The sequence below is a fragment of the Capricornis sumatraensis genome, chromosome 6 (assembly GCF_032405125.1).
Source record: "Capricornis sumatraensis isolate serow.1 chromosome 6, serow.2, whole genome shotgun sequence".
NCBI lineage: Eukaryota > Metazoa > Chordata > Mammalia > Artiodactyla > Bovidae > Capricornis > Capricornis sumatraensis.
In genome coordinates this window covers 31,939,068-31,963,616 of record NC_091074.1, presented here as the reverse complement: position 1 = coordinate 31,963,616, position 24,549 = coordinate 31,939,068, and the positions used below count along the sequence as shown (strand labels likewise).

Here is a 24,549-nt window from a genome sequence, read left to right as displayed (position 1 = left end):
TTGTCCTATTTTTGACTTGAATCGAATTTAAAAATATTTTTGATTTTAATATAGAATGACAGAATACTTTCATTGAGAATGATGAAATGGTGTCTGTGGGGGAAGGTCTTATTTATGCTGTGTCTTCCATCTGCCCAATATTTTAAAAATTTTGGAAGGAATTAAAAATATGTAGAACTGTTAAAATCCTTATGTTATGAAATTTCCTGTCCCCCAGGATATTTAGCTAAATGTTCAATTCAAATATTACATTAACTTGTCTTTTCCTCTTTATTCCTTTTCTGTTCTTATATTGGATTTATTTCATTGCACACTGAAAATAGATGTATTTCTTAGGCCCCATTAGTTTCAATATATTTGGTCTTAGGTGAACCAAATAGGAAAAGGAGTACATCAAGGCTGTATATTGTCACCCTGCTTATTTAACTTATATGCCGAGTACATCATGAGAAATGCTGGGCTGGAAGAAGCACAAGCTGGAATCAAGATTGCCAGGAGAAATCTCAATAACCTCAGATATGCAGATGACACCACCCTTATGGCAGAAAGTGAAGAGGAACTAAAAAGCCCCTTGATGAAAGTGAAAGTGGAGAGTGAAAAACTTGGCTTAAAGCTCAAACATTCAGAAAACAAAGATCATGGCATCTGGTCCCATCACTTCATGGGAAATAGATGGGGAAACAGTGGAAACAGTGTCAGACTTTAGGGGTTCCAAAATCACTATAGATGGTGATTATAGCCATGAAATTAAAAGACGCTTACTCCTTGGAAGGAAAGTTATGACCAACCTGGATAGTATATTCAAAAGCAGAGACATTACTTTGCTAACAAAGGTCCGTCTAGTCAAGGCTATGGTTTTTCCAGTAGTCATGTATGGATGTGAGAGTTGGACTGTAAAGAAAGCTGAGCACAGTAGAATTGATGCTTTTGAACTGTGGTGTTGAGAGTCCCTTGAGACTCTTGAGAGTCCCTTGGACTGCAAGAAGATCCAACCAGTCCATTCTGAAGGAGATCAGCCCTGGGATTTCTTTGGAAGGAATGATGCTAAAGTTGAAACTCCAGTACTTTGGCCACCTCATGCGAAGAGCTGACTCATTGGAAAAGACTCTGATGCTGTGAGGGATTGGGGGCAGGAGGAGAAGGGGATGACCGAGGATGAGATGGCTGGATGGCATCACCGAGTCGATGGACGTGAATTTGAGTGAACTCCGGCAGTTGGTGATGGACAAGGAGGCCTGGTGTGCTGTGATTCATGGGGTCGCAAAGAGTCGGACACGACTGAGCGGGTGAACTGAACTAAATTGAACTATTTTTAGCCCATTTGAATGATCATAACCTAAGGTGTTTTCCATTTCAAGCAAAATATATATATTCTTTTTTCTCTTTTTTTGGGGGGTATACCACGCGACTTGTGTGACCTTAGTTCCCTGACCAGTGATTGAACCCATGCCCCCTGCATTGGAAGCACAGAGCCCTAAGCATATGTACTCTTAACAGAAAATATTGTTTGTCGGGAGTCTAGGTAGCTTTCAAAGTGAAGAGTGCTATACGTCCCAGCTTTGGTAAGGCTGGAAACCTATATTTCCTAACACATTGCCATCAGATGACTCAGTACCCCCTACCTTTTTTCACTGTGTGAAGAACTGAGGTTTAAGTTAAACTGAGGTTAAGTTCTCAGATTCCTAGGAAGAATGGTCTGATTGGCCCAGCTTGGGTCAGTCAACTCTGAGCGGAGGGCAGAGAAGGTTGCAGAGCCGTGACACTGGGGGATTGTGTGAGCTGGGCTGTCGTCTTTGTTATGTCTGCTGCAGATACTTACTCTGCTGTGGGCTTTCTCATTCCTTGTTTTTCACTAAACAAAACAACAATAAGAAAAAAAAAAAATCCAACAACAATGTAAAAACTTTTTCATGCTCTCTTGTTCACAGTAGCATCCCCGAGCCCAGCATATGTACTTCCTGCCTGGAACACAGCTGATGCTCAGTGCTATTTTTCGTTTGATTGAGGCAAAAGGACTCCAGGTGTTTGTTGTTATTAAGGCTCCAGCGATATCTGTGGTCCAATATAAAGGTTTCTTTACTTCTTTTCTCCAGTTAGGCTCTTGAATTAGCCTTGGTTCCCCACAAAGTAGACCCTGAATTTCCCTAAAGGCAAAAACAAAATGTAGGTTTCCACAAAGGCAAAGGCTTACCATCAGGAGTCCGTTTGTGGCTGTGATCTCAGGAAGCAAGTGGGAGAGAGACAGGAAGAGTGAAATACTAAAGGTGGGAGAGGCAGTATTATTATTATCAAGTTGGCCACTACTGTAAGGAGCCAGTTGCTCATCTCATGGAATATGCTAAGAAGTGTTACGGAAGATGTTTCAGAACCTGCCAGAAGGATCCAGAATAAAGGCAGAAGCGTTTATCCCTGGACTTCTCTTAACAACTTGTCAAGGCATGGCCTATGGGGCTTTAACTTCCCTGTACTTTTGGATCTCTCAGTGGCCTGGGGCAGGCAGTATGAGTCACTACAGCGATAGCTGTAGTATTTGAAGGTGTTCATGAGATGTCCAGCACAGGCTTTTATTGAAAGACCTCATTAAATGGTACCATTCTCAGGTGTTCATTAAATCAGTGGAAGTGAAGTGTTAGTCACTCAGTCGTGTCTGACTCTTTGGGACCCCATGGACCCCACCAAGCTCCTCTGTCCATGGGATTCTCCAGGCAAGAATACTGGAATGGGTAGCCATTCCCTTCTTCAGGGGATCTTTCCAACTCAGAGATAGAACCTGGGTCCCCTGCATTGCAGGCAGATTCTTTTACCATTTGAGTCACCAGGGAAGCCCTCTAATTACACAAAAAATGTGTGACCTCTCAGAATCATGAACAATTTAAAGCCATCTAGTGTCATCCTCTGCCATTACTTTTCCTTATTTTGGGTGTCTTGATCTCCAGCTCTTTCTCTTCCACCCTCTGTTCTCAACAGGCCAGTCTCATGAGAAGCTACTTGGTGGCCTTTCCAATGATAGCCTGTGTGTTAAAGGCTTTCTTCCATTGGCAGGAGGATTCTTTTTACCACTGAGCCACCAGAGAAGCTGAAGATGTAGATACACATTTATTAATTTGTGCCAGAGTTGATGGCATCTCCAGGATTATAACTCTGGTTGTGTCAGACTAAGTTGATTTCTCTCTAGTGTTTCTTTAACACACAGTTCTATCTCACATTTCGTTTTTTAATTTTTTGCCTACACTTATGACTCATGGGAAATTTCTGCTTGTAGAATTGTAGAATTCTACAAAATTTGTTACAGAATTGTAGACACTTGTGTAAATTTCAGAACGAAGTAATTTTAGTAGAGTGTTGGACCTTCTTTAGTTCCATAACACGTTATTGTTTTCTTTTCTTTATTTAGAAACCTCAAATGACATCTTATGCCACTTGTATTTTCCTTATTAGAATTTAATGTACATGTCCTTTTTATCTTTTTTTAAAATTTCATTTATATACTTGGTGAAATTAGTGACCTTAAGTTTCTATGGTTATTGCTTTACTATATTTACATATACTTAGTAAGTTACTGTAATTTAAAAATAATCTCTGCCTTTCTGGTACTAATGTTTATTTTATTCTAATAACATGATTTATCAAAATTTGTTAAGTATAATTTATTATGTAAGTTGTATAGATGAGCGATGTCTGTATTACCTAAGCAGACAATTCAGCTACTTTCCAGAAATGAAATATTCTTAAGTATTTCAGGTAGTTTTTATTGGTTTGCAAAGACTGACTGTTTCGAAGACTGCAGGTTTTCTCTCCGAATTAACATGGTTTATAACTTATTGCTCTTTGGCCAGATATGATAACATTTTGAATTTACTTGTGACTGCTGTGGCATTCAACAATTCTTCCTTAAATAGAGCAGGCTTACTGTCAGTAATTTTGTACAATAGATTTATAATATTTCATGTTAAATATACTTTTCCTAGATACATATTATAAATCAATGGGTCTTGGAAACTTCTTCAGCTCTTTACTTTTCTTCTTTTCCTTTAGGATTTTCCTGTTGAACCGGTCATAATTGGAATAGCTTTACTACTTCTACAGACTCCAGCAAGTCAACAGAAGCCAATCTTAAGTCTAGGTAAATAAAAAGACGCTCACAAGAGTAACATAAATTAACATGAGTATTGGCAGGTGTCACTTGAACTACATATTGTACTGTGCTGTAAAGTCCTATATATTGTGAATGTCTGTTCTGGAATTTTTCTGTTTAGTCATTATCAACTAGAGCTTTCTTTTTCTTATCAAGGTGTTTGTGCAAGATTCCATATACCATAATTTACCAAATATCTCAGCTGTTCATTAGGACATTATGTTCTAAATTATATAGCAGTGACTTTGGTAAATATTTTGAAGGGTGTGTCAGCTCATTCAGTTGTACAGCAAATAGAATCAATAGCATAAAACCCTTGAAGCAGAATAAGTGTTTAGCATTTTAATTTACTTTTAAAACACTATACACCTTTACTATTCAAAACTGGTGTCACATTGAACAAGGCTTAATTTATGATTATTTTGTTAACCTACCTAGAACAAATGAAGATAACATTCTTTTGACTGTCCAGTATTGACTTAAAAAAAAGTAAGGAATGGAGCTAAAGGGAGGCAAAAAAATGTTCTGTTTAAGAATAATGTGAGACAATGAGGTACCATGCCAGTCAGAACGGCTGCTATCAAAAAGTCTACAAACAATAAATGCTGGAGAGGGTATGGAGAAAAGGGAACCCTCTTACACTGTTGGTGGAAATGCAAACTCGTGCAGCCACTATGAAGAACAATGTGAAGATTCATTAAAAAACTGGAAATAGAACTGCCATACGACCCAGCAATCCCACTGCTAGGCATACATGCCGAGGAAACCAGAGTTGAAAGAGACACATGTAACCCAACATTCATCACAGTATTGTTTACAATAGCTAGGACATGGAAGTAGCCTAGACGTCCATTGACAGACGAATGGATAAGAAAGTTGTGGTACATATACACAATGGAGTATTACTCAGCTATTAAAGAGAATACATTTGAATCAGTTCTAATAAGGTGGATGAAACTGGAGCCTATTATATAGAGTGAAGTAAGTCAGAAAGAAAAACACCAATTCAGTATATTAATACCTATATGTGGAATTTAGAAGGATGGTAATGATGACCCTATATGCGAGACAGCAAAAGAGACATAGATGTAAAGAACAGACTTTTGGACTCTGTGGGAGAAGGTGAGGGTGGGATGATTTGAGAAAAAACCACTGAAACATGTGTATTACCATATGTGAAGTAGATCAACAGTCCAAGGTTGATGCATGAAACAGGGCACTCAAAGCTGGTGCACTGGGACAACCCTGAGGGATGGGATGGGGAGGGAGGTGGGATGGAGCTTCAGGATAGGGGACCCTTGTACACCCATGACTGATTCATGTCAATGTATGGCAAAACCCGCTACATTATTGCAAAGTATTTAGCCTCCAATTAAAATAATTAATTAAAAAAGAATAATGTGGGAAAGAATCAAGTTTGCAGATCAACAAACAAGTCATACCTTTAAACTGTGGCTTTTACATTAATATTGCCTCACTTTACTTGGTCCAGTATAATACATGCAGTAATGTAGGATGTGGTCTAATTTGTGATGTGTTTGTTATGATGCCATGATTAGTTGATTCATTCCCACTTTCATTTTTAAAACGTGCTTGAGGTAAATGCTGATCATGTAACTCCTTCTGGGCATTTTAATCCATGATTTTGAGGATGAATTACTCTTTCATTACAGTGTCTTAGAAATAGCTTTAGCGTATGGTAGGGACCCTTGCCTCTTTTAAGGGCTTTGATTCCTACCCTGCTTTTGCTTATTGGCCCTATTCTCTTTGTACCTTCCTCCCTAGTCTCTTACTAAACTGTTTTTGCCTCCTCCCCTTAAAGAGTATACATGGCATCCTCCTATAATTTTCTAATCCCGTTACTTATGACAATCATAGTTTTATTATTTTTAAAAAGCAGCTTTATTGAGGCAAATTTACTTACCATATTGTTTTTAAATGTACAGTAACATGCTTTTAAAAGTAAATTTATGGGACTTCCCTGGTTGTACATTGGAAAAGAAGGGGACACGGGTTTGATCCCTGGTCTGGGAAGATTCCATATGCCATGGAGAAACTAAGCCTTGCACCACAACTAATGACCCCATGGGCTACAACTACTGAAGCCTGCAAGCTCTAGGGGCCACAACTAGTGAGCCTGTGTGCTGCGACTACTGAAGCTCACTACTGAAGCTCTCACGACTGGAGCCTGTGCTCCACAAGAGAAGCCACGTCAGTGAGAAGCCCGTGCACTGCAGCTCGAGAGTAGCCCTCGCTCGCTGTAAGCAGAGGCAAGCCCACGCAGCAATAAAGACCCAGCACGGCCAGAAAGAAATAAATTTTTAAGAGTGAATTTACAGAGTTGTGCTGCAAGCTCCACAGTTTAGTATTAAAACATTTTGCATCAGTCCCTCTCCCCCAAATTTGTTGCACCCATTTACAGTTAATCCTAATTCCCACCCTCAGTCCCAGAAAAACACTGAAGTGCATTCTGTCTCTAAATTTGTCTCTTCTGGATATTTCATATACATGGGTTTTGTTTTTGGACCAGAAAAAAATTTCTGATGCCCTACAGAATCTGCATTCCTAATTCTGAGGCTCCAGTCCACTATAGCTCATGTATGATAGGATAATACAGGATCAAACGCTCCAGTAGTTTTATTGGAGAAGAGCCAAGTTTTCCTTTTGTAGATCAGTGTCCCTGATTTGAAGTTACCTTCGATAGAGTGAATAAACCATACTGAAAACTATTGAGCTAGTATATCATGTTGAAATGTAAACAGAAATGTATTGTTTAGTATATTGTGAAAGAATGCTCAAAGCAATAGGATAGCGGGGAGGATATTGATTATTTCAAGTTTTAAAAATACACAGCACTGGTACAATGTTGGGGCTTCTCTGGTGGCTCAGTGGTAAAGAATCCACCTGCAATACAGGAGATGCAAAAGATGCAGGTTCAATCCCTGGGTTGGGGATATTCCCTGGAGGAGGGCATGGCAACCCACTCCAGTGTTCTTGTGTGGAGAATCCCTTGGACAGAGGAGCCTGGCAGGTTACAGTCCATGTGATTGCAGAGAGTCAGACACGACTGAAGCGACTGAGAGTGCATAATACAATGTTATGCTTCTTAATTTCTAACACTGGCTATGATTGTAAATAGCAACTTGTAAAAACGCCTGCAAGAGCCATAGTACAGAATATAGAATATTTGTATATGAATTTCATATTTTGTTAAAGATATTAATTATTGTAATAACTGACAATTATGAATTAAGACTAATATTTAGGCAAAAAAAAATAAATTCGTAGTGTTGGAGTAACAAGTGTTTGTATTTCATACCGCATTCAGGTTTGACTTCCAGGTGATTTAAAATACAATACGAGCAATTCATTGACATGATTTAAAGTTCACTGTATTTTTTTGGTGTAGTGGGGAAGTTAAGTTGATTAATAATCTCACTCTGAAACTTATAAATAACCTCTTTCAGTAAATCAGCATTCATTCAATAACTGAAAAAAGTTTATTCTTTAATTCATCCTGTTCATAGTCTAGGGGAGACTACACATATAAGTAAATTATTGTATGTGTGTGTTTTTTTCCATGTTAAAAAAATCGTTTGTAAAAATGGGTTGTATTCCATGGGTTATGGACTTTGAGAATTCGCTGATTTGCTTCTTAGTAATTACTGCTGAAGGTCATCCCCTGCTCCACCTTGTTTACTTTTGCATCTCTTGATACAATTCTCAGCTGGGCTTGAAAGAGAAGTGCACGTGTTGATTTTGTTATCCATAGATCAGGAGCTCTGGTCTCTTGGCTCAGTTTGTGAGGGCAGAGGATCTGACAGGGTATAAAGACAAAAGTTGAGTTGAATTTTAAAGAAATTCATATTGACCTAAGGAAAAAAAAAGAGTTGATTTTACTTTTTGGCCTATGATATGAATTTTCTCTAAGAGCATCCTCATGTAAAAACTAAAAAGTTCTGTACATTAACAGCTTATTTTTGCTGAGTTAATTTTTATGTTCTTTTTATTTCTTAAAGGATAAGGTTTATCATCTTAATTGTATGTATGACCCAATTGTAAAGGGGCGAGAAAGCTTTTTTGCACATTTCTCTTAAACAAAACAGCGTTTTGTTTGACTGTAGTATTAATTTTGAAAACTGTGAATTGTTGTTTGGATGACCAGCTCTGAAGCTCCTTTCTTGTGCTGAGAGTCAGAAGATCCCAAAGTCCTCGTTGCTGCTAGTGATGCCAGTTCTGCAGATACTATCTTCTACTGCCTTGGAAGACTGTATATCCATGGATGAAGAAGGGCCCTCTAGGCAGCAGTTGGCTCTAAACCTTTTAGAAATGGTACAGCAGGAGTGCTACAGAGACGAGCACCAGAAGGTAACCACTTCATCCTTGTTTCTCTTAACATAAAGTTCAATCACTTATATGGGATTTAAGTCACTGTTGGAAATCTCACTTCCTGATGATATATGTAAGGTAAGGCGAAGGTAAGGTGAAGTCGCTCAGTTGTGTCCGACTCTTTGCGACCCCATGGACTGTAACCTACTAGGCTTCTCTGTCCATGGGATTCTCCAGGCAAAAATACTGGAGTGAATTGCCATTTCCTTCTCCAGGGGATCTTCCCGACCCAGGGATTGAACCCGGGTCTCTCACATTGGAGGCAGATGCTTTAACCTTTGGGTTTAAATCCTGTCATTGAATTTTACCACTCTGTCAGGCACTGGTATAGATGTTAGTATATTCTTCTGGACTGTGATGGGGAGGGTAGTCCTGCTGTTAAATAAGTGTTGGAAATCTGTCTAATCTTTTTTGCTTGTTGAGTTTCCAGTGTCCATCAGTGGTTAAATGTCCTGAGGAATCCTGCAGAAAAGGAACTAGTTCTAGTTAACTAACCTGGTGCTTCTGCAACACACATGAGCATGGAGCCTTTCTTCCCCTCTCCATACTGTTAAATAGTGCAGCATGATTAGACCTGCAGCAACCCGTGGTGGGGAATTGCAATTGCCTGGAAGTTCTGGGATCTGTAAGAACGAAGACTTGACTTTTGAATATGGCACCTACCACTGTATTCCCCGGCACATGGTTCTTGAGGTCCCTTGTGAATGTTCCTACTCCCTTCAGCCCGACTGTGACACTCCATTCTGATCCATGCCTACTGGGCTTACCCAATTTGGCTTTGTCAGTCTCACTGGTCCTGTTAGAATAATGGAGAAATATGAGTAATATCTTGTTAGTGGCTGAATTCTAGGCCTACATTCATCATATTTTTTCCCATTTAGGTGCTTGGGTTTTGTTGCTCAGTCATGTGCGACTCTTTGCAATGCCATGAATCGCAGCAGGCCAGGCCTCCCTGTCCATCACCATCTCCCAGAGTTCACTCAGACTCACGTCCATCGAGTCAGTGATGCCATCTAGCCATCTCATCCTCGGTTGTTCCCTTCTTCTCCTGCCCCCAATCCCTCCAAGCATCAGAGTCTTTTCCAATGAGTCAACTCTTTGCATGAGGTGACCAAAATACTGGAGCTTCAGCTTTAGCATCATTCCTTCCAAAGAAATCCCAGGGCTGATCTCCTTCAGAATGGACTGGTTGGATCTCCTTGTAGTCCATGGGACTCTCAACACCACAGTTCAAAAGCATCAATTCTTCGGCGCTCAGCCTTCTTCACAGTCCAACTCTCACATCCATACATGACCACAGGAAAAACCATAGCCTTGACTAGATGGACCTTAGTCAGCAAAGTAATGTCTCTGCTTTTGAATATACTATCCAGGTTGGTCATAACTTTTCTTCCAAGGAGTAAGCATCTTTTAATTTCATGGCTGCAGTCACCATCTGCAGTGATTTTGAAGCCCCCAAAAATAAAGTCTGACACTGTTTCCACTGTTTCCCCATCTGTTTCCCATGAAGTGATGGGACCGGATGCCATGATCTTCGTTTTCTGAATGTTGAGCTTTAAGCCAACTTTTTCACTCTCCTCTTTCACTTTCCTCAAGAGGCTTTTTAGTTCCTCTTCACTTTCTCCCATAAGGGTGGTGTCATCTGCATATCTGAGGTTATTGATATTTCTCCCGGCAACCTTGATTCCAGCTTGTGCTTCTTCCAGCCCAGCGTTTCTCATGATGTACTCTGCATAAAAGTTAAATAAGCAGGGTGACAATATACAGCCTTGACGTACTCCTTTTCCTGTTTGGAACCAGTCTGTTGTTCCATGTACAGTTCTAACTGTTGCTTCCTGACCTGCATACAGATTTCTCAAGAGCCAGGTTAGGTAGTCTGGTATTCCCATCTCTTTCAGAATTTTCCATAGTTTATTGTGATCCACACAGTCAAAGGCTTTGGCATAGTCAATAAAGCAGAAATAGATGTTTTTCTGGAACTCTCTTGCTTTTTCCATGATCCAGTGGATGCTGGCAATTTGATCTCTGGTTCCTCTGCCTTTCCTAAAACCAGCTTGAACATCAGGGAGTTCACAGTTCACGTATTGCTGAAGCCTGGCTTGGAGAGTTTTGAGCATTACTTTACCAGCCTGTGAGATGAGTGCAATTTTTCGCTAGTTTGAGCATTCTTTGGCATTGCCTTTCTTTGACATTGGAATGAAAACTGACCTTTTCCAGTCCTGTGGCCACTGCTGAGTTTTCCCAATTTGCTGGCATATTGAGTGCAGCACTTTGACAGCATCATCTTTCAGGATTTGAAACAGCTCAACTGGAATTCCATCACCTCCACTAGCTTTGTTCGTAGTGATGCTTTCTAAGTCCCACTTGACTTCACATTTCAAGATGTCTGGCTCTAGATTAGTGATCACATCATCATGATTATCTGGGTCGTGAAGATCTTTTTTGTACAGTTCTTCTGTGTATTCTTGCCACCTCTTCTTAATATCTTCTGCTTCTGTTAGGTCCATACCATTTCTGTCCTTTATCGAGCCCATCTTTGCATGAAATGTTCCCTTGGTATCTCTAATTTTCTTGAAGAGATCTCTAGTCTTTCCCATTCTGTTGTTTTCCTCTATTTCTTTGCATTGATCGCTGAGTAAGGCTTTCTTATCTCTCCTTGCTATTCTTTGGAACACTGCATTCAGATGCTTATATCTTTCCTTTTCTCCTTTGCTTTTCGCCTCTCTTCCTTTCACAGCTATTTGTAAGGCCTCCCCAGACAGCCATTTTGCTTGTTTGCATTTCTTTTCCATGGGGATGGTCTTGATCCCTGTCTCCTGTACAATGTCACGAACCTCATTCCATAGTTCATCAGGCACTCTATCTATCAGATCTAGGCCCTTAAATGTATTTCTCATTTCCACTGTATAATCATAAGGGATTTGATTTAGGTCATACCTGAATGGTCTAGTGGTTTTCCCTGTTTTCTTCAATTTGAGTCTTAATTGGGTATTAAGGAGTTCATGATCTGAGCCACAGTCAGCTCCTGGTCTTGTTTTTGTTGACTGTATAGAGCTTCTCCATCTTTGGCTGCAAAGAATAGAATCAATCTGATTTCGGTGTTGACCATCTGGTGATGTCCATGTGTAGAGTCTTCTCTTGTGTTGTTGGAGGAGGGTGTTTGCTATGAACAGTGCATTGTCTTGGCAAAACTCTATTAGTATTTGCCCTGCTTCATTCCACATTGCAAGGCCAAATTTGCCTGTTACTCCAGGTGTTTCTTGACTTCCTACTTTTGCATTCCAGTCCCCTATAATGAAAAGGACATCTTTTTTGGGTGTTAGTTCTAAAAGGTCTTGTAGGTCTTCATAAAACCGTTCGATTTCAGTTTCTTCAGCGTTACTGGTTGGGGCATAGACTTGGATAACTGTGATATTGAATGGTTTGCCTTGGAGACGAACAGAGATCATTCTGTCGTTTTTGAGATTGCATCCAAGTACTGCATTTCAGACTCTTTTGTTGATCATGATGGCTACTCCATTTCTTCTGAGGGATTCCTGCCCACAGTAGTAGATATAATGGCTTGGGTTTTACCTTTAGTAAAATGTGGTGTGTGCGTGCTAAGTCACTTCAGTCATGTCCAGCTCTGTGCAACCGTATGAACTATAGCTTGCCAGGCTCCTCAGTCCATGGGATTCTCCAGGCAATAATATTGGATTGGTTTGCTGTGCCCCCCTCTAGGGGATCTTCCTGACCCAGGAATCAAACCCCCATCTTTTACACCTATCTGCGTTGGCATGCAGGTTCTTTCCACTAGTGCCACCAGCGAAGCCCAGTAAAATGTGATAGTGCTTCCCGACTATAAAGGGTTAAAGATGGTAAAACTGGTGAAGCATCTTAAGTTTCCAGACACCAAAGACATTACATAAATGGAAGCAAGTGCCTGAATTGTTTTGTTTGCAAAAGTAGAGATACCACTAATAATGTATTGTTAAATGTTCTAGCAGCAGAAATCCAGGCATTGTTGGGGATTCTTGGTTATGTTCCCTGTTTGATCATTTAGCACAAACTAGCCTGCAGGCATATTGAAATAATGCTGCAGCCTCCTCGATCCTAGTTGTTTGACTAAACCATAAAACTTGAAATAGGTAATTGATTTGCATTAAAAGAAGAGAGTTCTTAACATCTGCTCTGATAGGATGACAAACTGTGACCCCAAATTTCTAATAGCCTTTTACCTCCCTTTTAGTTTGCCCATATAGAACACAAATTGGATTCTGAATGGGGGTGGGGACAGGGTACTATGTCTGAGAGTTCTGTTCCTTTAAATCATGAGTGATATTTACTGAGGATCACCCTAAATCTAATGTGTAAGTACTCAGCTTACTATTTGCTCAGGTGTGTGTGAATCTTATTCATCAGCACTGCATGGTGGATTTTCTCTTTAGCAGCTGGTGAAGAGGGAGGAGAAAGGAATACTATTAGGGTGTAAATGTCCTCCTGATGATAGTGTGCTGCTGTATTGAGGCTTTCAGTGGATATATGATCTCCTTTTTGAAAAATTTAAGACACAGTTTACTGTTGGCTTTTCTCCTACACCTGGCCAGACCCTATATTCCAAACATACCTATAAGTTTAGCCTGCCCCAGACTCCCAGTTCTCCTCCCGAATCTTTGCTTTAGCACATAACGCTCTTTTGTCTCCTTTGCCTGAACTACTCATTCTTCAAGACCCAGCCAAGTGTTTTCAGCCTCCCTGAGTCAGAATTTATTACTCTCTCTCCTTTGCATCCAAACACTTTCAGCATTAGTGGATTGTGTTGTCTGGCTTAATTCAAGGGGTACATAGTTGTACCTCCAGCTGTGCTGTGAGCTCACTGAGGGAAGGAATCTTGGCCTTTTTCACAATTTGCCTAATTGTTGAACTTTTGATGTTTTTTCCACCCTAGGTGTTTCTGCATTATCTTTTTCAGCTGATCATGAATGGGAAAATTAAAAACACATTAGCAGTGGTAAAACTGAATATTTTCCACATATTCAAAGAAATAGATAACACCCTAGCTTATTAATTTGTCTTTGCATCCTCCCACACCTGACCTATTGTTTACTACGTAGTAGACAGTCAAGAAATTTCTGTTCAGTGAGGAATGTATGCTTCTGATACAAATACAGATCATTTTACCCTCTTGATTTATTTCAGAAAGACTATTTAGAATCACAGAATTTTATTGTTTATATTTTTATTATTTCATTTTAAACTGGTGATTCTGACTTGAGTATTTGGCTTAGAATTAAAGCATTTCTTCAGAAGTATAATTCTTCTGATAATCAAATCCAAGGGTAAATATTACTGTTCCATACAGTTCTCTGTTCCCTGTCCATTTCTTTTTTTTTTTTCTCCTTCGTTTTTTGGCTATGCTGTGTGCCACTGGAATCTTAGCTCCCTCACCAGAGATTGACCCACACCCTGACTTGTGAAAGTAGAATCCTAACCACTGGACTGCCAGGGAATTCCCTGTCTGATTCTGAAGTGTTGATAACAATGAAATAAAACACATTTTAACTTTTCTCAGTTTCTAAGAATTAAAAAGTAAAATATCAAAGCAGCCATTCATCTTTTTAAAAGATTAGCATAATCTTCGGAGAGGGCAGTGGCACCCTACTCCAATACTCTTGCCTGGGAAATCCCAGGGACGGAGGAGCCTGGTAGGCTACAGTCCATGGGGCTGCTATGGACACGACTGAGCGACTTCACTTTGACTTTTCACTTTCATGCACTGGAGAAGGAAATGGCAACCCACTCCAGTGTTCTTGCCTGGAGAATCCCAGGGACAGAGGAGCCTGGTGGGCTGCCGTCTATAGGGTCGCACAGAGTCGGACACGACTGATGCAACTTAGCAGCAGCAGCAGCACCATAATCTTATAAACTTTTATTTGTTTATTTATCGTGTAAGATAAACAGGATCCTTTTTATTAGACTATGACAGGTGATGTCTAAAACCTATTTGTGTTCTTTTGGGTGAAAAAACATCAAATACTAGTCACAGCTCTAAAGTCCTTAAAATTTTGGTGCCCCTACCCCAGAAAATGGAGGGGGTGGTGGTAGTGAGAAGAAAGCACCAGGGTATGAGTCAGGGTCTAGTTAGGAGAGAGAAACCACACTGATAATTTAAATAAAGAGACATTTAATACAGAAATTGTTAACTAGTAAAAGGTGTTTAATTACTGAAAGCAGTAATGAGGCTCGAAGGAATATTGCCATAATAAATGTCGAGAGCAGCTTCTACTTCTGAGACTGAGGCAGGGGACACCCAAAGAATGAACCAAATGGAACTCTCCACTCAAGGCTAAGGTCACAGCTTGGTGGGAAGATCGTAGCTATGACCTGCTAGCTGGAGAAGTGTGTGGGGTGTCACAGGCCAGAGCTGGCCCAGACGAAGCCATCTGCTGGAGTCTCTTGCATGCCCCTGGCAGCCAGGGATGGGTGAAATAAAGCAAGAAAGAGACTTAATAGTCAAATTCCTGCAGTTGTATAGGGCAAGATTCATCTTTGGAGAAGTATTTTAGTCAACAGAAAGATTTAGAAAAGGTATGACTGAGGTAGGATTTGTCATACATTTATTAATTGGTATTTATGGATAAAGTACTTTATTCAAACTTAAAGCAGTGTGAGCTTTATTACCTTTTAATAAAGCAGTACTAAGTAGGTTTCATTCATTGTCACTTTGAAGTAGTATGTAGTAAGCAGAAAGTATTTTGAGTATTTGTCTCTTAAAAAATCAAAATTTATAATATATTGTTGTCCTATTTATAGCTAAAGTTAAGATTTATTGAGTACATGCTCTATTTAAGAAGTTATGTGGATCAACTCTTTTCTCACGATAACTTTGAAATAGTTTTGTTTTGCCATTTCCACATGTGTGGCCTTGGACTAATGGTTGAAGCCCTCCGGGCCCTGGCCAAATGGGCAACAAAGCCCCGCTTCATGTGGTTGTTTATTAAGCATATCTCATGTTCAGGCTCCATTCTAAGTGCTTTGCCATGTATTAAGTCATTTGATTTTATCCCAAACTCTTTGAAGTAGGTATTATTATTGGTCTAATTTTATCCAAGAGTTAACTGAAATATAGAGAAGATGACTTGCCAAGGGTCATGCAGTGAGAGTCTGATTATTTTTTAAAATAGATTTGTTGAGATAAAATTCACATACATACATTTTACTCATTTAAAGTTCACAACTCAGTGGCTTTTTGTATGTTTGCAGAGTTGTATATACAATACCACAGTCAATTTTAGAATACTTTTATTACTCCAAAAAAGAAACCTACCCCCAAATGATATTCCATTGTATGAAGCTACCTTATTTTATTTTTTCATTCATCTATTGAACATTTGGGTTTTAATTTTTTAAAAAAATTTTGGTTATTGTGAATAATGCTGTTGTGAATACTCCTGTACAAGTTTTTGTGTGGACATAGATTTTCATTTTTTCTTCGGTAGATAACCTAGGAGTGAAATTGCTAGATCATATGGTAACCATGTGTTTGATCATCTGAGGAGCCGTGAGACTTTTCCAAAGGGACTGTATCATTTTACATTCCCATTAGCAGTGTATGAAGGTGCCAGTTTCTCTATATACTTGCCAACACTTGTTACTGACTGTCATTTTATTACAACCATACTAGTGGTTGTGAAGGGCTTCCCTGGTGGCTCAGATGGTAAAGAATCTGCCTGCAATGCAGGAGACCCAGGTTTGATCCCTGGGTCAGGAAGATCCCCTGGAGAAGGGAATGGCAACCCACTCTAGTATTCTTGCCTGACGAATTCCATGGACAGAGCAGCTTGATGGGGTGATAAGCCCGATGGGGAGTCCATGGGGTCACAAAGAGTCAGACATGACTGAGCAACTAACACAGGAGTGGTTATGAAGTGCTATTTCATTGTGGTTTTGATTTGCATTTCTGAAATTATGGAGGTTAATTAACTTCCCCCTCATTACACAGGTAGTGGATGTAGGATTGAGATTCAGGTTTTGTCTGTTTGACAAATAGAGTTTAGATTTGCCTACACTCTATTGCTGCCACTTTGATTTTATTAACAGTAATTTATCATCTTTGTGCTGAACTTGGGAGTTAATAACATTATTTCAGATTTACAGGAAAACAGTAAATCAATAGTAAATTGAAGTAAACTGGTTTCTTAAAAGCTTTTGATTGGAAGTTAATAGGAATTAGATCTTGTGCTTCTACCATTGTCTTCTTAGTAACATGGATACAGAGAATGGTGTTTTGTCTTTTGGTGGTAATTAACCACTACCAAGCCTTTCAACTCTTAATTAGATTCTTCATAGATGTATAGAATAGAAGGACACTCTTAAGGCTTTATCTATTCCAGTCTTCTGTTTCCGGTCTGGTGAGTAATTAAACCCCTTGTTGCACAGACCTGTGCTACTTTTAAGTGTCTCTAGGTTTGTTCCACACTCCCTCTCCTGATCAAATCCTGGCCTCACTTTTGTTAAGCCTGTTTTAGTCCACATTATAGATAATTGTTATTCTTTTAAGTTAATGAAAATCTATATTGTTCATCTGCATTCACAAGTTCTTTTTCAGTCCTCTTTAGACAAAGAAGTATAAGCAGATGTTATTAGTATTTTGTGTACCTGAACCTTTTTATTAAAGTTTTTTAAAAAGTAAAGATTTGCAGCTGTTTTACATATGTAGAAGATGTTGTGCAACCGTTTCATCTTCACTTAAATGTTACTTTTCTATTGTTTCTTCTCTATTCTATTGAGATATAATTCATTTAACATAAGCCTGTCTTTTATCTTTAAACACCTACTTTCTCCTCTAAAACTCAGGGCCTACCAGGACTCCACGGGGCCAGGATTTGGTGGCTGATGCTGAGAGAAAACCCTCGGTGGCACCTTTGCCCTGGGATCATGCCTGTGGCAGCTGTCACTCAGTGGGACAGGGAGACCATTCTGTGATCTCTTAATCAACGTCATGCCTTTTTCCTGTGACTCTAACCTTAGGCAAACAGATGAAAAACAGAGCCTAAACCTGGACTAATACTTTAAGCACAGTAGGATTACTTTTCTGTTTTAATATGTTTACTCTGTAATATCGCTGCTGTCTAGTCAATTTATGGTTCATGGTGATTTCCAATCATTTTCTTTTATAATCATATCCAGCAATTTTATTTTTCTCTCCTGAAGATGACAAGGATAATATTTTCCTTTATTTTGCAACTTTAGGCACTGTGCTAGGTGCCTTGTAGATACTATTTCTTTATCAACCTCAATAATTTTGGCAGGGAGATAGGCATTACTTCCATTTTATAGATGAGGAAAGTAAAGCTCAGAGAAATTGTGTAACAGTTTTTAATAACTGTCTAATAACTGTCATGGCTGTGCTAAAGTCCTGGTCTTTTAAATCTGAAGTCCAACGCTGTTTGTCATTAGACTAAAGAACTTGACTCTAGTCTTTAATGAATTTCACTTTCTTGGGAAAAAAATTCTTAGCGAGACAAGACTATAATAAATAGAGTATTTTAATACATTGAAATGGTTCAAGAGTCATAAATGATATACAGTGAGCAGTCTCTTTCTCACCTTTGATTCTGGTTGTCCAATTTCCACACTCTCAAAATGAAGAAGATGAAGATTAGTAGTTATTAATTTCTTTTGTTTGTCTAAATACTTTTGTGTGTGTGTGCGAGTCCATGTGAGTCTCTAATAACAAATCAGATTTCTGATTTGTCTTATCACACTCCAAATGTGTGTGTGTGTTTGTACATATTTATGCAAATACAAATATATAGTCCCTATGCTTCTCTTTAAAATAATCTCAGCATTTCAGGCACACTGTATGTATCTTGTATTTTCCTGTGTGAGATCTTTCCATATCAGAAAAGATATAGCTTCCTCATATGTTTTTATAGTGGCATTTATTTTCAAATAAAGGTGATCTTCATTCTTAAGCATATACTTTAATTAACTGAACATCTATGTCCTCACAAAATCTTTTTTAGTAATATTCATAGCAACATTATTTGTCATAGCCAAAAAGTGGGAAAAAACAAAACAAAATATATATCCATACAGTGGGATATTATTTGATAAAGAAAAGAAATGAAGCATTGATAGATACCAGCCAGCCACAACATGGATGAACCTTGAAAAAGTTTTATTTTATATGAAATAAAAGAAGCTAGTTACTAAAGACCACATATTGTGTGGTTCCTATTATATGAGATAAACAAAATAACAGATTAATGGTTGCCAGGGCTTGGGGATCAGAGGGAATAAAGAAGGACTTTTAATGGACATTGGAGAAGGAAATGGCAACTCACTCCAGTATTCTTGCCTGGAGAATCCCATGGACAGAGGAGCCTGGTGGCTACAGTCCATGGGGTCACAAAGAGTTAGACACAACCGAGTAACTTACACTTTAATGGGCATGGAGTTTCCTTTTGGGGTGTAGAAAAATGTTCTAAAATTAGCTGGTGATGATGGTTATACAACTTTATGAATTACTAAAATCCTCTGAGTTATTAACTTTAAAAGCCTAGATCTAATGATATGTGAATTATATCTCAATAAAGTTGTTAATAAAAAGTTTCATAAGGCTTAACTTTTACTTCTCATCCTTTCAGTTGTTACCTTTATTCATGTAAGTGAGTCTCTAATAATAGGACAGTGATACTCTAGAGATTTCTAATTTGTCTCATCACATTCTAAATGAATTATTTTTTGAACAGGCAATATCTAATTCCTCTTTAGTATCTGTGGCTTCTTCTGGGCTGTTTGGGCACACCACTCACAATGGCAGAATTCTATCCAGTCTCTGACCCTGATTGTACCACTTGACTTCCACGAGGAGCCATTGCTCAGACTGACTTAAGCATAACGTCTTCTTTGGGTATCATTTCAATTTAGAGCTGTCAGGCTGCTGCTTCTTGCAGGAGTTATCTACAAACTATTAATGAATTTCCAGACTCCAGCTGAACCAACTCTGTTACTATCAACATACTATTACAAGAATGAATTGTCCTCAGTCCAAATCTGCCATCTGCCCTGAGCTGCCTCTTATGGGGCTTAGGGATGGGCAAATACAGTGTTGTTGCTGTTGTTTTTTCTATCTTCGTTCTCACCGGTAAATACCTCTTACATAATAATGGCTTTTTCCAAACTCTGTTGCCTCTGGATTTTGTATATTGACCCCGCCCCCCCTTTTTTTCTCTGCCTTGCTCAGTCACTCAGTTGTGTCCAAGTCTTTGTGCCCCCATGGACTGTAGCCCATCAGGCTCTTCTGCCCATGGAACTTTCCAGGCAAGAACACTGGAATGGGTTATCATTTCCTACTCCAGGGGATCTTCTCAACCCAGGGATTGACCCTGTGTCTGTTGCATTTCCTGCATTGGCGGGCAGGTTCTTTACCACTAGTGCTGCCTGGGAAGCCCCAACAGGGAGCAAATGGTAAACATGAGGATAATTTTTAATAAAACTGTTCTCGGGTTTCTATCTGGCAACCCTTTTCTTTTTGTGTAATCCTATTGGCTCAGATATGTGCAGAGAGGTTTGAGTCAGGAATTGAAAATTTTGTATTCATTTTGTTGGAAGGATCGATTTCTTCTATTTCTTGAAATATAAAGAATAAATGAATGTCAGAAATATATTTCTGACAGATTTACCTCATTTATTCATACTTTTTTGTGTGTTTATTTTTCAGCTCTCCTACAAGCTTGCGTTCCCCGTAACCAGCATGTATGGTTCAATATTTACAGCCTGGAGGATCCTTGAAGTAATGAGAGAAGAGTCTGCGGCAAGTGACTGGTTGGCTTCCGTGGAGTCATTGCTCCCTATAACCACAGTGATCCCTGCTCATGTTTTTCTTCTGCTGGCTTACCTCCTTGTTGAAGATAAGGGACGAAATCTTCACCAAATACTGAAGGTCACTACAGAATTAGCCCAGGCCGATTCCTCTCAGGTAAAGCGAGAAAATAATAGAACAGTAAGGAGGGAAAAGCTTGACATTGGAATCGAAAATTATTCTTTCTTTGTGGATGATTTTTATCAGTTTTAAAGTACAGGCTTCTTTTTTCTTTGCTATCTTTATTCTCCCATTTTTTTCCCCTCCTTCCTCTGAGTTGATGTATATTTAGTGATGTGAATATTTTCTTTAGTGAAAGCACTTCAAGTGAGAATCTACACAGGATGCTAATCTGCTGTTTTTGTTATTGGTGGATTTGCTAATTTTTTTTAACATTTTCATTAACTCTTGCACCCTATTCCAAGATGCATGGCCCTTGGTTCTAATATCAATCTTTTAAGGTGGAAAAATTAATTAATTCAGAATAAATGTGTCTATATAATAGGCATTAATCTCTTTTTAACTTCTTGGAATTTAATCCTATTTTTATTCAGCCATTTAATAAGCAAAAAAAAAAAAAAACACTGGGTCCTTGCTATATATGGTACTGATCAACATGCTGGAATGTGAAGACAAAGAGTCATTTTTTCTATCTGTACAGTTCTTGGAATATAATAAAGACGTCAGACATTATTAATAAAGTCCCTCCTCCCCCTTTTAATGAACCATATATTTAGCATGGGCATCTGTAATTTTTTTCCATTGGGTCGAGTGTCTAAAATGTATTTCCTGTGAAGGGAAGGATTTCATAACCAAGGAGGTGTGGTGTTTTTATTATCTTCTTTGTCTTAGTGCCTGTGCTTGTATTCTTTTTTAAGCATGGTATGGAAAAAGTCCATCTCTTTAAGGAAAGTTATATGTTCCTTTTGGAACACAATTTGATGGTAAAGGTGGGATAAGTGAGTTTCTTTAAGATGTGAAGTTAGTGTATGGGGAATTCTTTTTTGTCCCCAACTTGTCGCACTAATTCCCTTTTGTCAAGTAAACAACTGCTGATATGTAACAGAAGTTTTCCCTCTGACTAGACCTTTTCTGGTCTGATTCTGCAAGTGGATCCATAACGTACTTAAAGCACCTTTGTCTTACGGTGTATGAGTAATGTGAGTCATTTCAGCCTGCTTCCTGCTTTATCTCTCTTCACCTTCTGTAACAATCCTGATTCTACTGGATGCTTTTTTCACTGTTGACACCTTGTTGGGTAATCTCTTTAGGATAGTAAATGCACAAATAATGCCTAGAGATAATCTGAGGAAGTCATTCAGTAGGTTACCTGACCTATGTTTGCCACTGGTATAAAACATATGTTGTATCAATATGTGTATTGATACTCAGGAAATACATTTAGTCTTTGAAGTTTTAGTGTGATCCAGTATTCTTATAAACATTTTTCATGTGTGCCATGAAATGGAAATGGTTACGAAGCACTGGAGTGACCATCCAGGTTCATTTGTTTATTCAATAAAAGTCCTTTAAGAAGCAGTGCTATTAACATAAATTAAAGTAAATATAATGCTCCTATTGATAATTTCTTAGAAGTTTTGAAAGAAATGAGAAAAAAAGGTGTAATTTTGCTTGTTAAGGTGAATGGTGAGGTAAAATGTTTACATATAGTTACCCAAATTCATGCAGCAGCAAAGGCAATGTAGTTAATTAATAAGAGCATACAAGTGGAGTTAAAGTCTTTTGAAAAGTATAAAAGAAGACTAGAAGTGGGAGATAGTGTTCTTTTCTTTTTTTTTTCTTTTTTTTTTAAATTTTAAAATCTTTAATTCTTACATGTGTTCCCAAACATGAACCCCCCTCCCCTCCCTCCCCATAACATCTCAGTGGGTCATCCCCATGCACCAACCCCAAGCAAGCTGTATCCTGCGTCAGACATGGACTGGCGATTCAATTCTTACATGATAGTATACATGATAGAATGCCATTCTCCAAAATCATCCCACCCTCTCCCTCTCCCTCTGAGTCCAAAAGTCCGTTATACACAGCTGTGTCTTTTTTCCTGTCTTGCATACAGGGTCATCATTGCCATCTTTCTAAATTCCATATATATGTGTTAGTATACTGTATTGGTGTTTTTCTTTCTGGCTTACTTCACTCTGTATAATCGGCTCCAGTTTCATCCATCTCTTCAGAACTGATTCAAATGAATTCTTTTTAACAGCTGAGTAATACTCCATTGTGTATATGTACCACAGCTTTCTTATCCATTCATCTGCTGATGGACATCTAGGTTGCTTCCATGTCCTGGCTATTATAAACAGTGCTGCGATGAACATTGGGGTACATGTGTCTCTTTCAATTCTGGTTTCCTCGGTGTGTATGCCCAGCAGTGGGATTGCTGGGTCATATGGCAGTTCTATTTGCAATTTTTTAAGGAATCTCCACACTGTTCTCCATAGTGGCTGTACTAGTTTGCATTCCCACCAACAGTGTAGGAGGGTTCCCTTTTCTCCACACCCTCTCCAGCATTTATTGCTTGCAGATTTTTGGATCGCAGCCATTCTGACTGGTGTGAAGTGGTACCTCATTGTGGTTTTGATTTGCATTTCTCTGATAATGAGTGATGTTGAGCATCTTTTCATGTGTTTGTTAGCCATCCGTATGTGTTCTTTGGAGAAATGTCTATTTAGTTCTTTGGCCCATTTTTTGATTGGGTCATTTATTTTTCTGGAATTGAGCTGCATAAGTTGCTTGTATATTTTTGAGATTAGTTGTTTGTCAGTTGCTTCATTTGCTATTATTTTCTCCCATTCAGAAGGCTGTCTTTTCACCTTGCTTATAGTTTCCTTCGTTGTGCAGAAGCTTTTAATTTTAATTAGATCCCATTTGTTTATTTTTGCTTTTATTTCCAAAATTCTGGGAGGTGGATCATAGAGGATCCTGCTGTGATTTATGTCTGAGAGTGTTTTGCCTATGTTCTCCTCTAGGAGTTTTATAGTTTCTGGTCTTACATTTAGATCTTTAATCCATTTTGAGTTTATTTTTGTGTGCGGTGTTAGAAAGTGATCTAGTTTCATTCTTTTACAAGTGGTTGACCAGTTTTCCCAGTACCACTTGTTAAAGAGATTGTCTTTACTCCATTGAATATTCTTGCCTCCTTTGTCAAAGATAAGGTGTCCATATGTGTGTGGATTTATCTCTGGGCTTTCTATTTTGTTCCATTGATCTATATGTCTGTTGATAGTGTTCTTTTCTTCTCTTTTCGTTATGAAGTAACCATATCATATCATTTCTCTGGTCTTTATAAATAGAAGGAAAAGCAGCCAAAAGGTTAAGAATGAGTATTTTGAAAGCATGGGTGTACCTAACGCTGATTCTTGTTGATGTATGACAGAAAACCACAAATACTGTAAAGCAATTACCCTTCAATTAAAAAAACACCCCCCCCCCCCCCCGGCCAAACACACAAAAAGAATGAAAAAGAAAAAGCAAGTTCTCTAATTGTGAATAACTGCTTGAAGTAGATTCAAATGGATGCATTAGGGTCACGATCTCTTATTGGAGGAGTATTTTCTACTTCTTTCGTTAAGTTGACATGACTACATGACATGTATTCTTATTTCATGTGTGTTTGACGTTTCTTACTTTATAAAAAGCTAGTGTTGTATTTTAGCAATCATTGGCTCAAATTCATGGGGGAGTAGATAAATACTAAAGAAAAGTCTTAGCCTACTAGTAAGCAGATGCTAAGTTAATAGGTAGGTAAAAGTAAGAATTTAAAGGCTGTCTTCTACCTCTATATGGGCTTATCTTGGTGGCTCAGATTGTGGAGAATCTGCCTGCAATACAGGAGACCTGGATTTGATCTCTTGATCAGGAGCTCCTCTAGAGAAAGGATAACCTCTTCGTAGAGTTTACTGGCGTACAGTATGCTTATCAAAGTATTGTGTTTGTATAACACCATAATTTATTATAAGAATCCTACTGTAAAATCTTGTGAAAGAAAATCTTTTAAAAGTTTGAAAGATATGCCAGGTTTGAAGTATATTTGGTATGATGGTTATTATTTATTATGAGACTAATAGAAATTATTTTTGATAGTACTTATCAATGTAAGTTATCAATATCAACTAATAATTTTAGAGTTAATAATGATGAGAAAATATACCTTTTT

The 24,549-nt window shown here is 38.5% G+C and overlaps 1 protein-coding gene across 3 annotated transcripts in view; it reads left to right on the top strand.

The window, feature by feature from the left end:
- The window catches only part of FOCAD (focadhesin), a 273,360-nt gene that overhangs the window by 65,184 nt on the left and 183,627 nt on the right, over nucleotides 1-24,549 (top strand). For all 3 annotated transcript variants that reach the window (XM_068973925.1, XM_068973926.1, XM_068973924.1), the window contains 3 exons: nucleotides 4,036-4,123; nucleotides 8,301-8,503; nucleotides 20,232-20,489. In XM_068973925.1, the coding sequence (XP_068830026.1) occupies nucleotides 4,036-4,123; nucleotides 8,301-8,503; nucleotides 20,232-20,489 (549 nt within the window). The remainder of the gene's footprint in view (nucleotides 1-4,035; nucleotides 4,124-8,300; nucleotides 8,504-20,231; nucleotides 20,490-24,549) is intronic.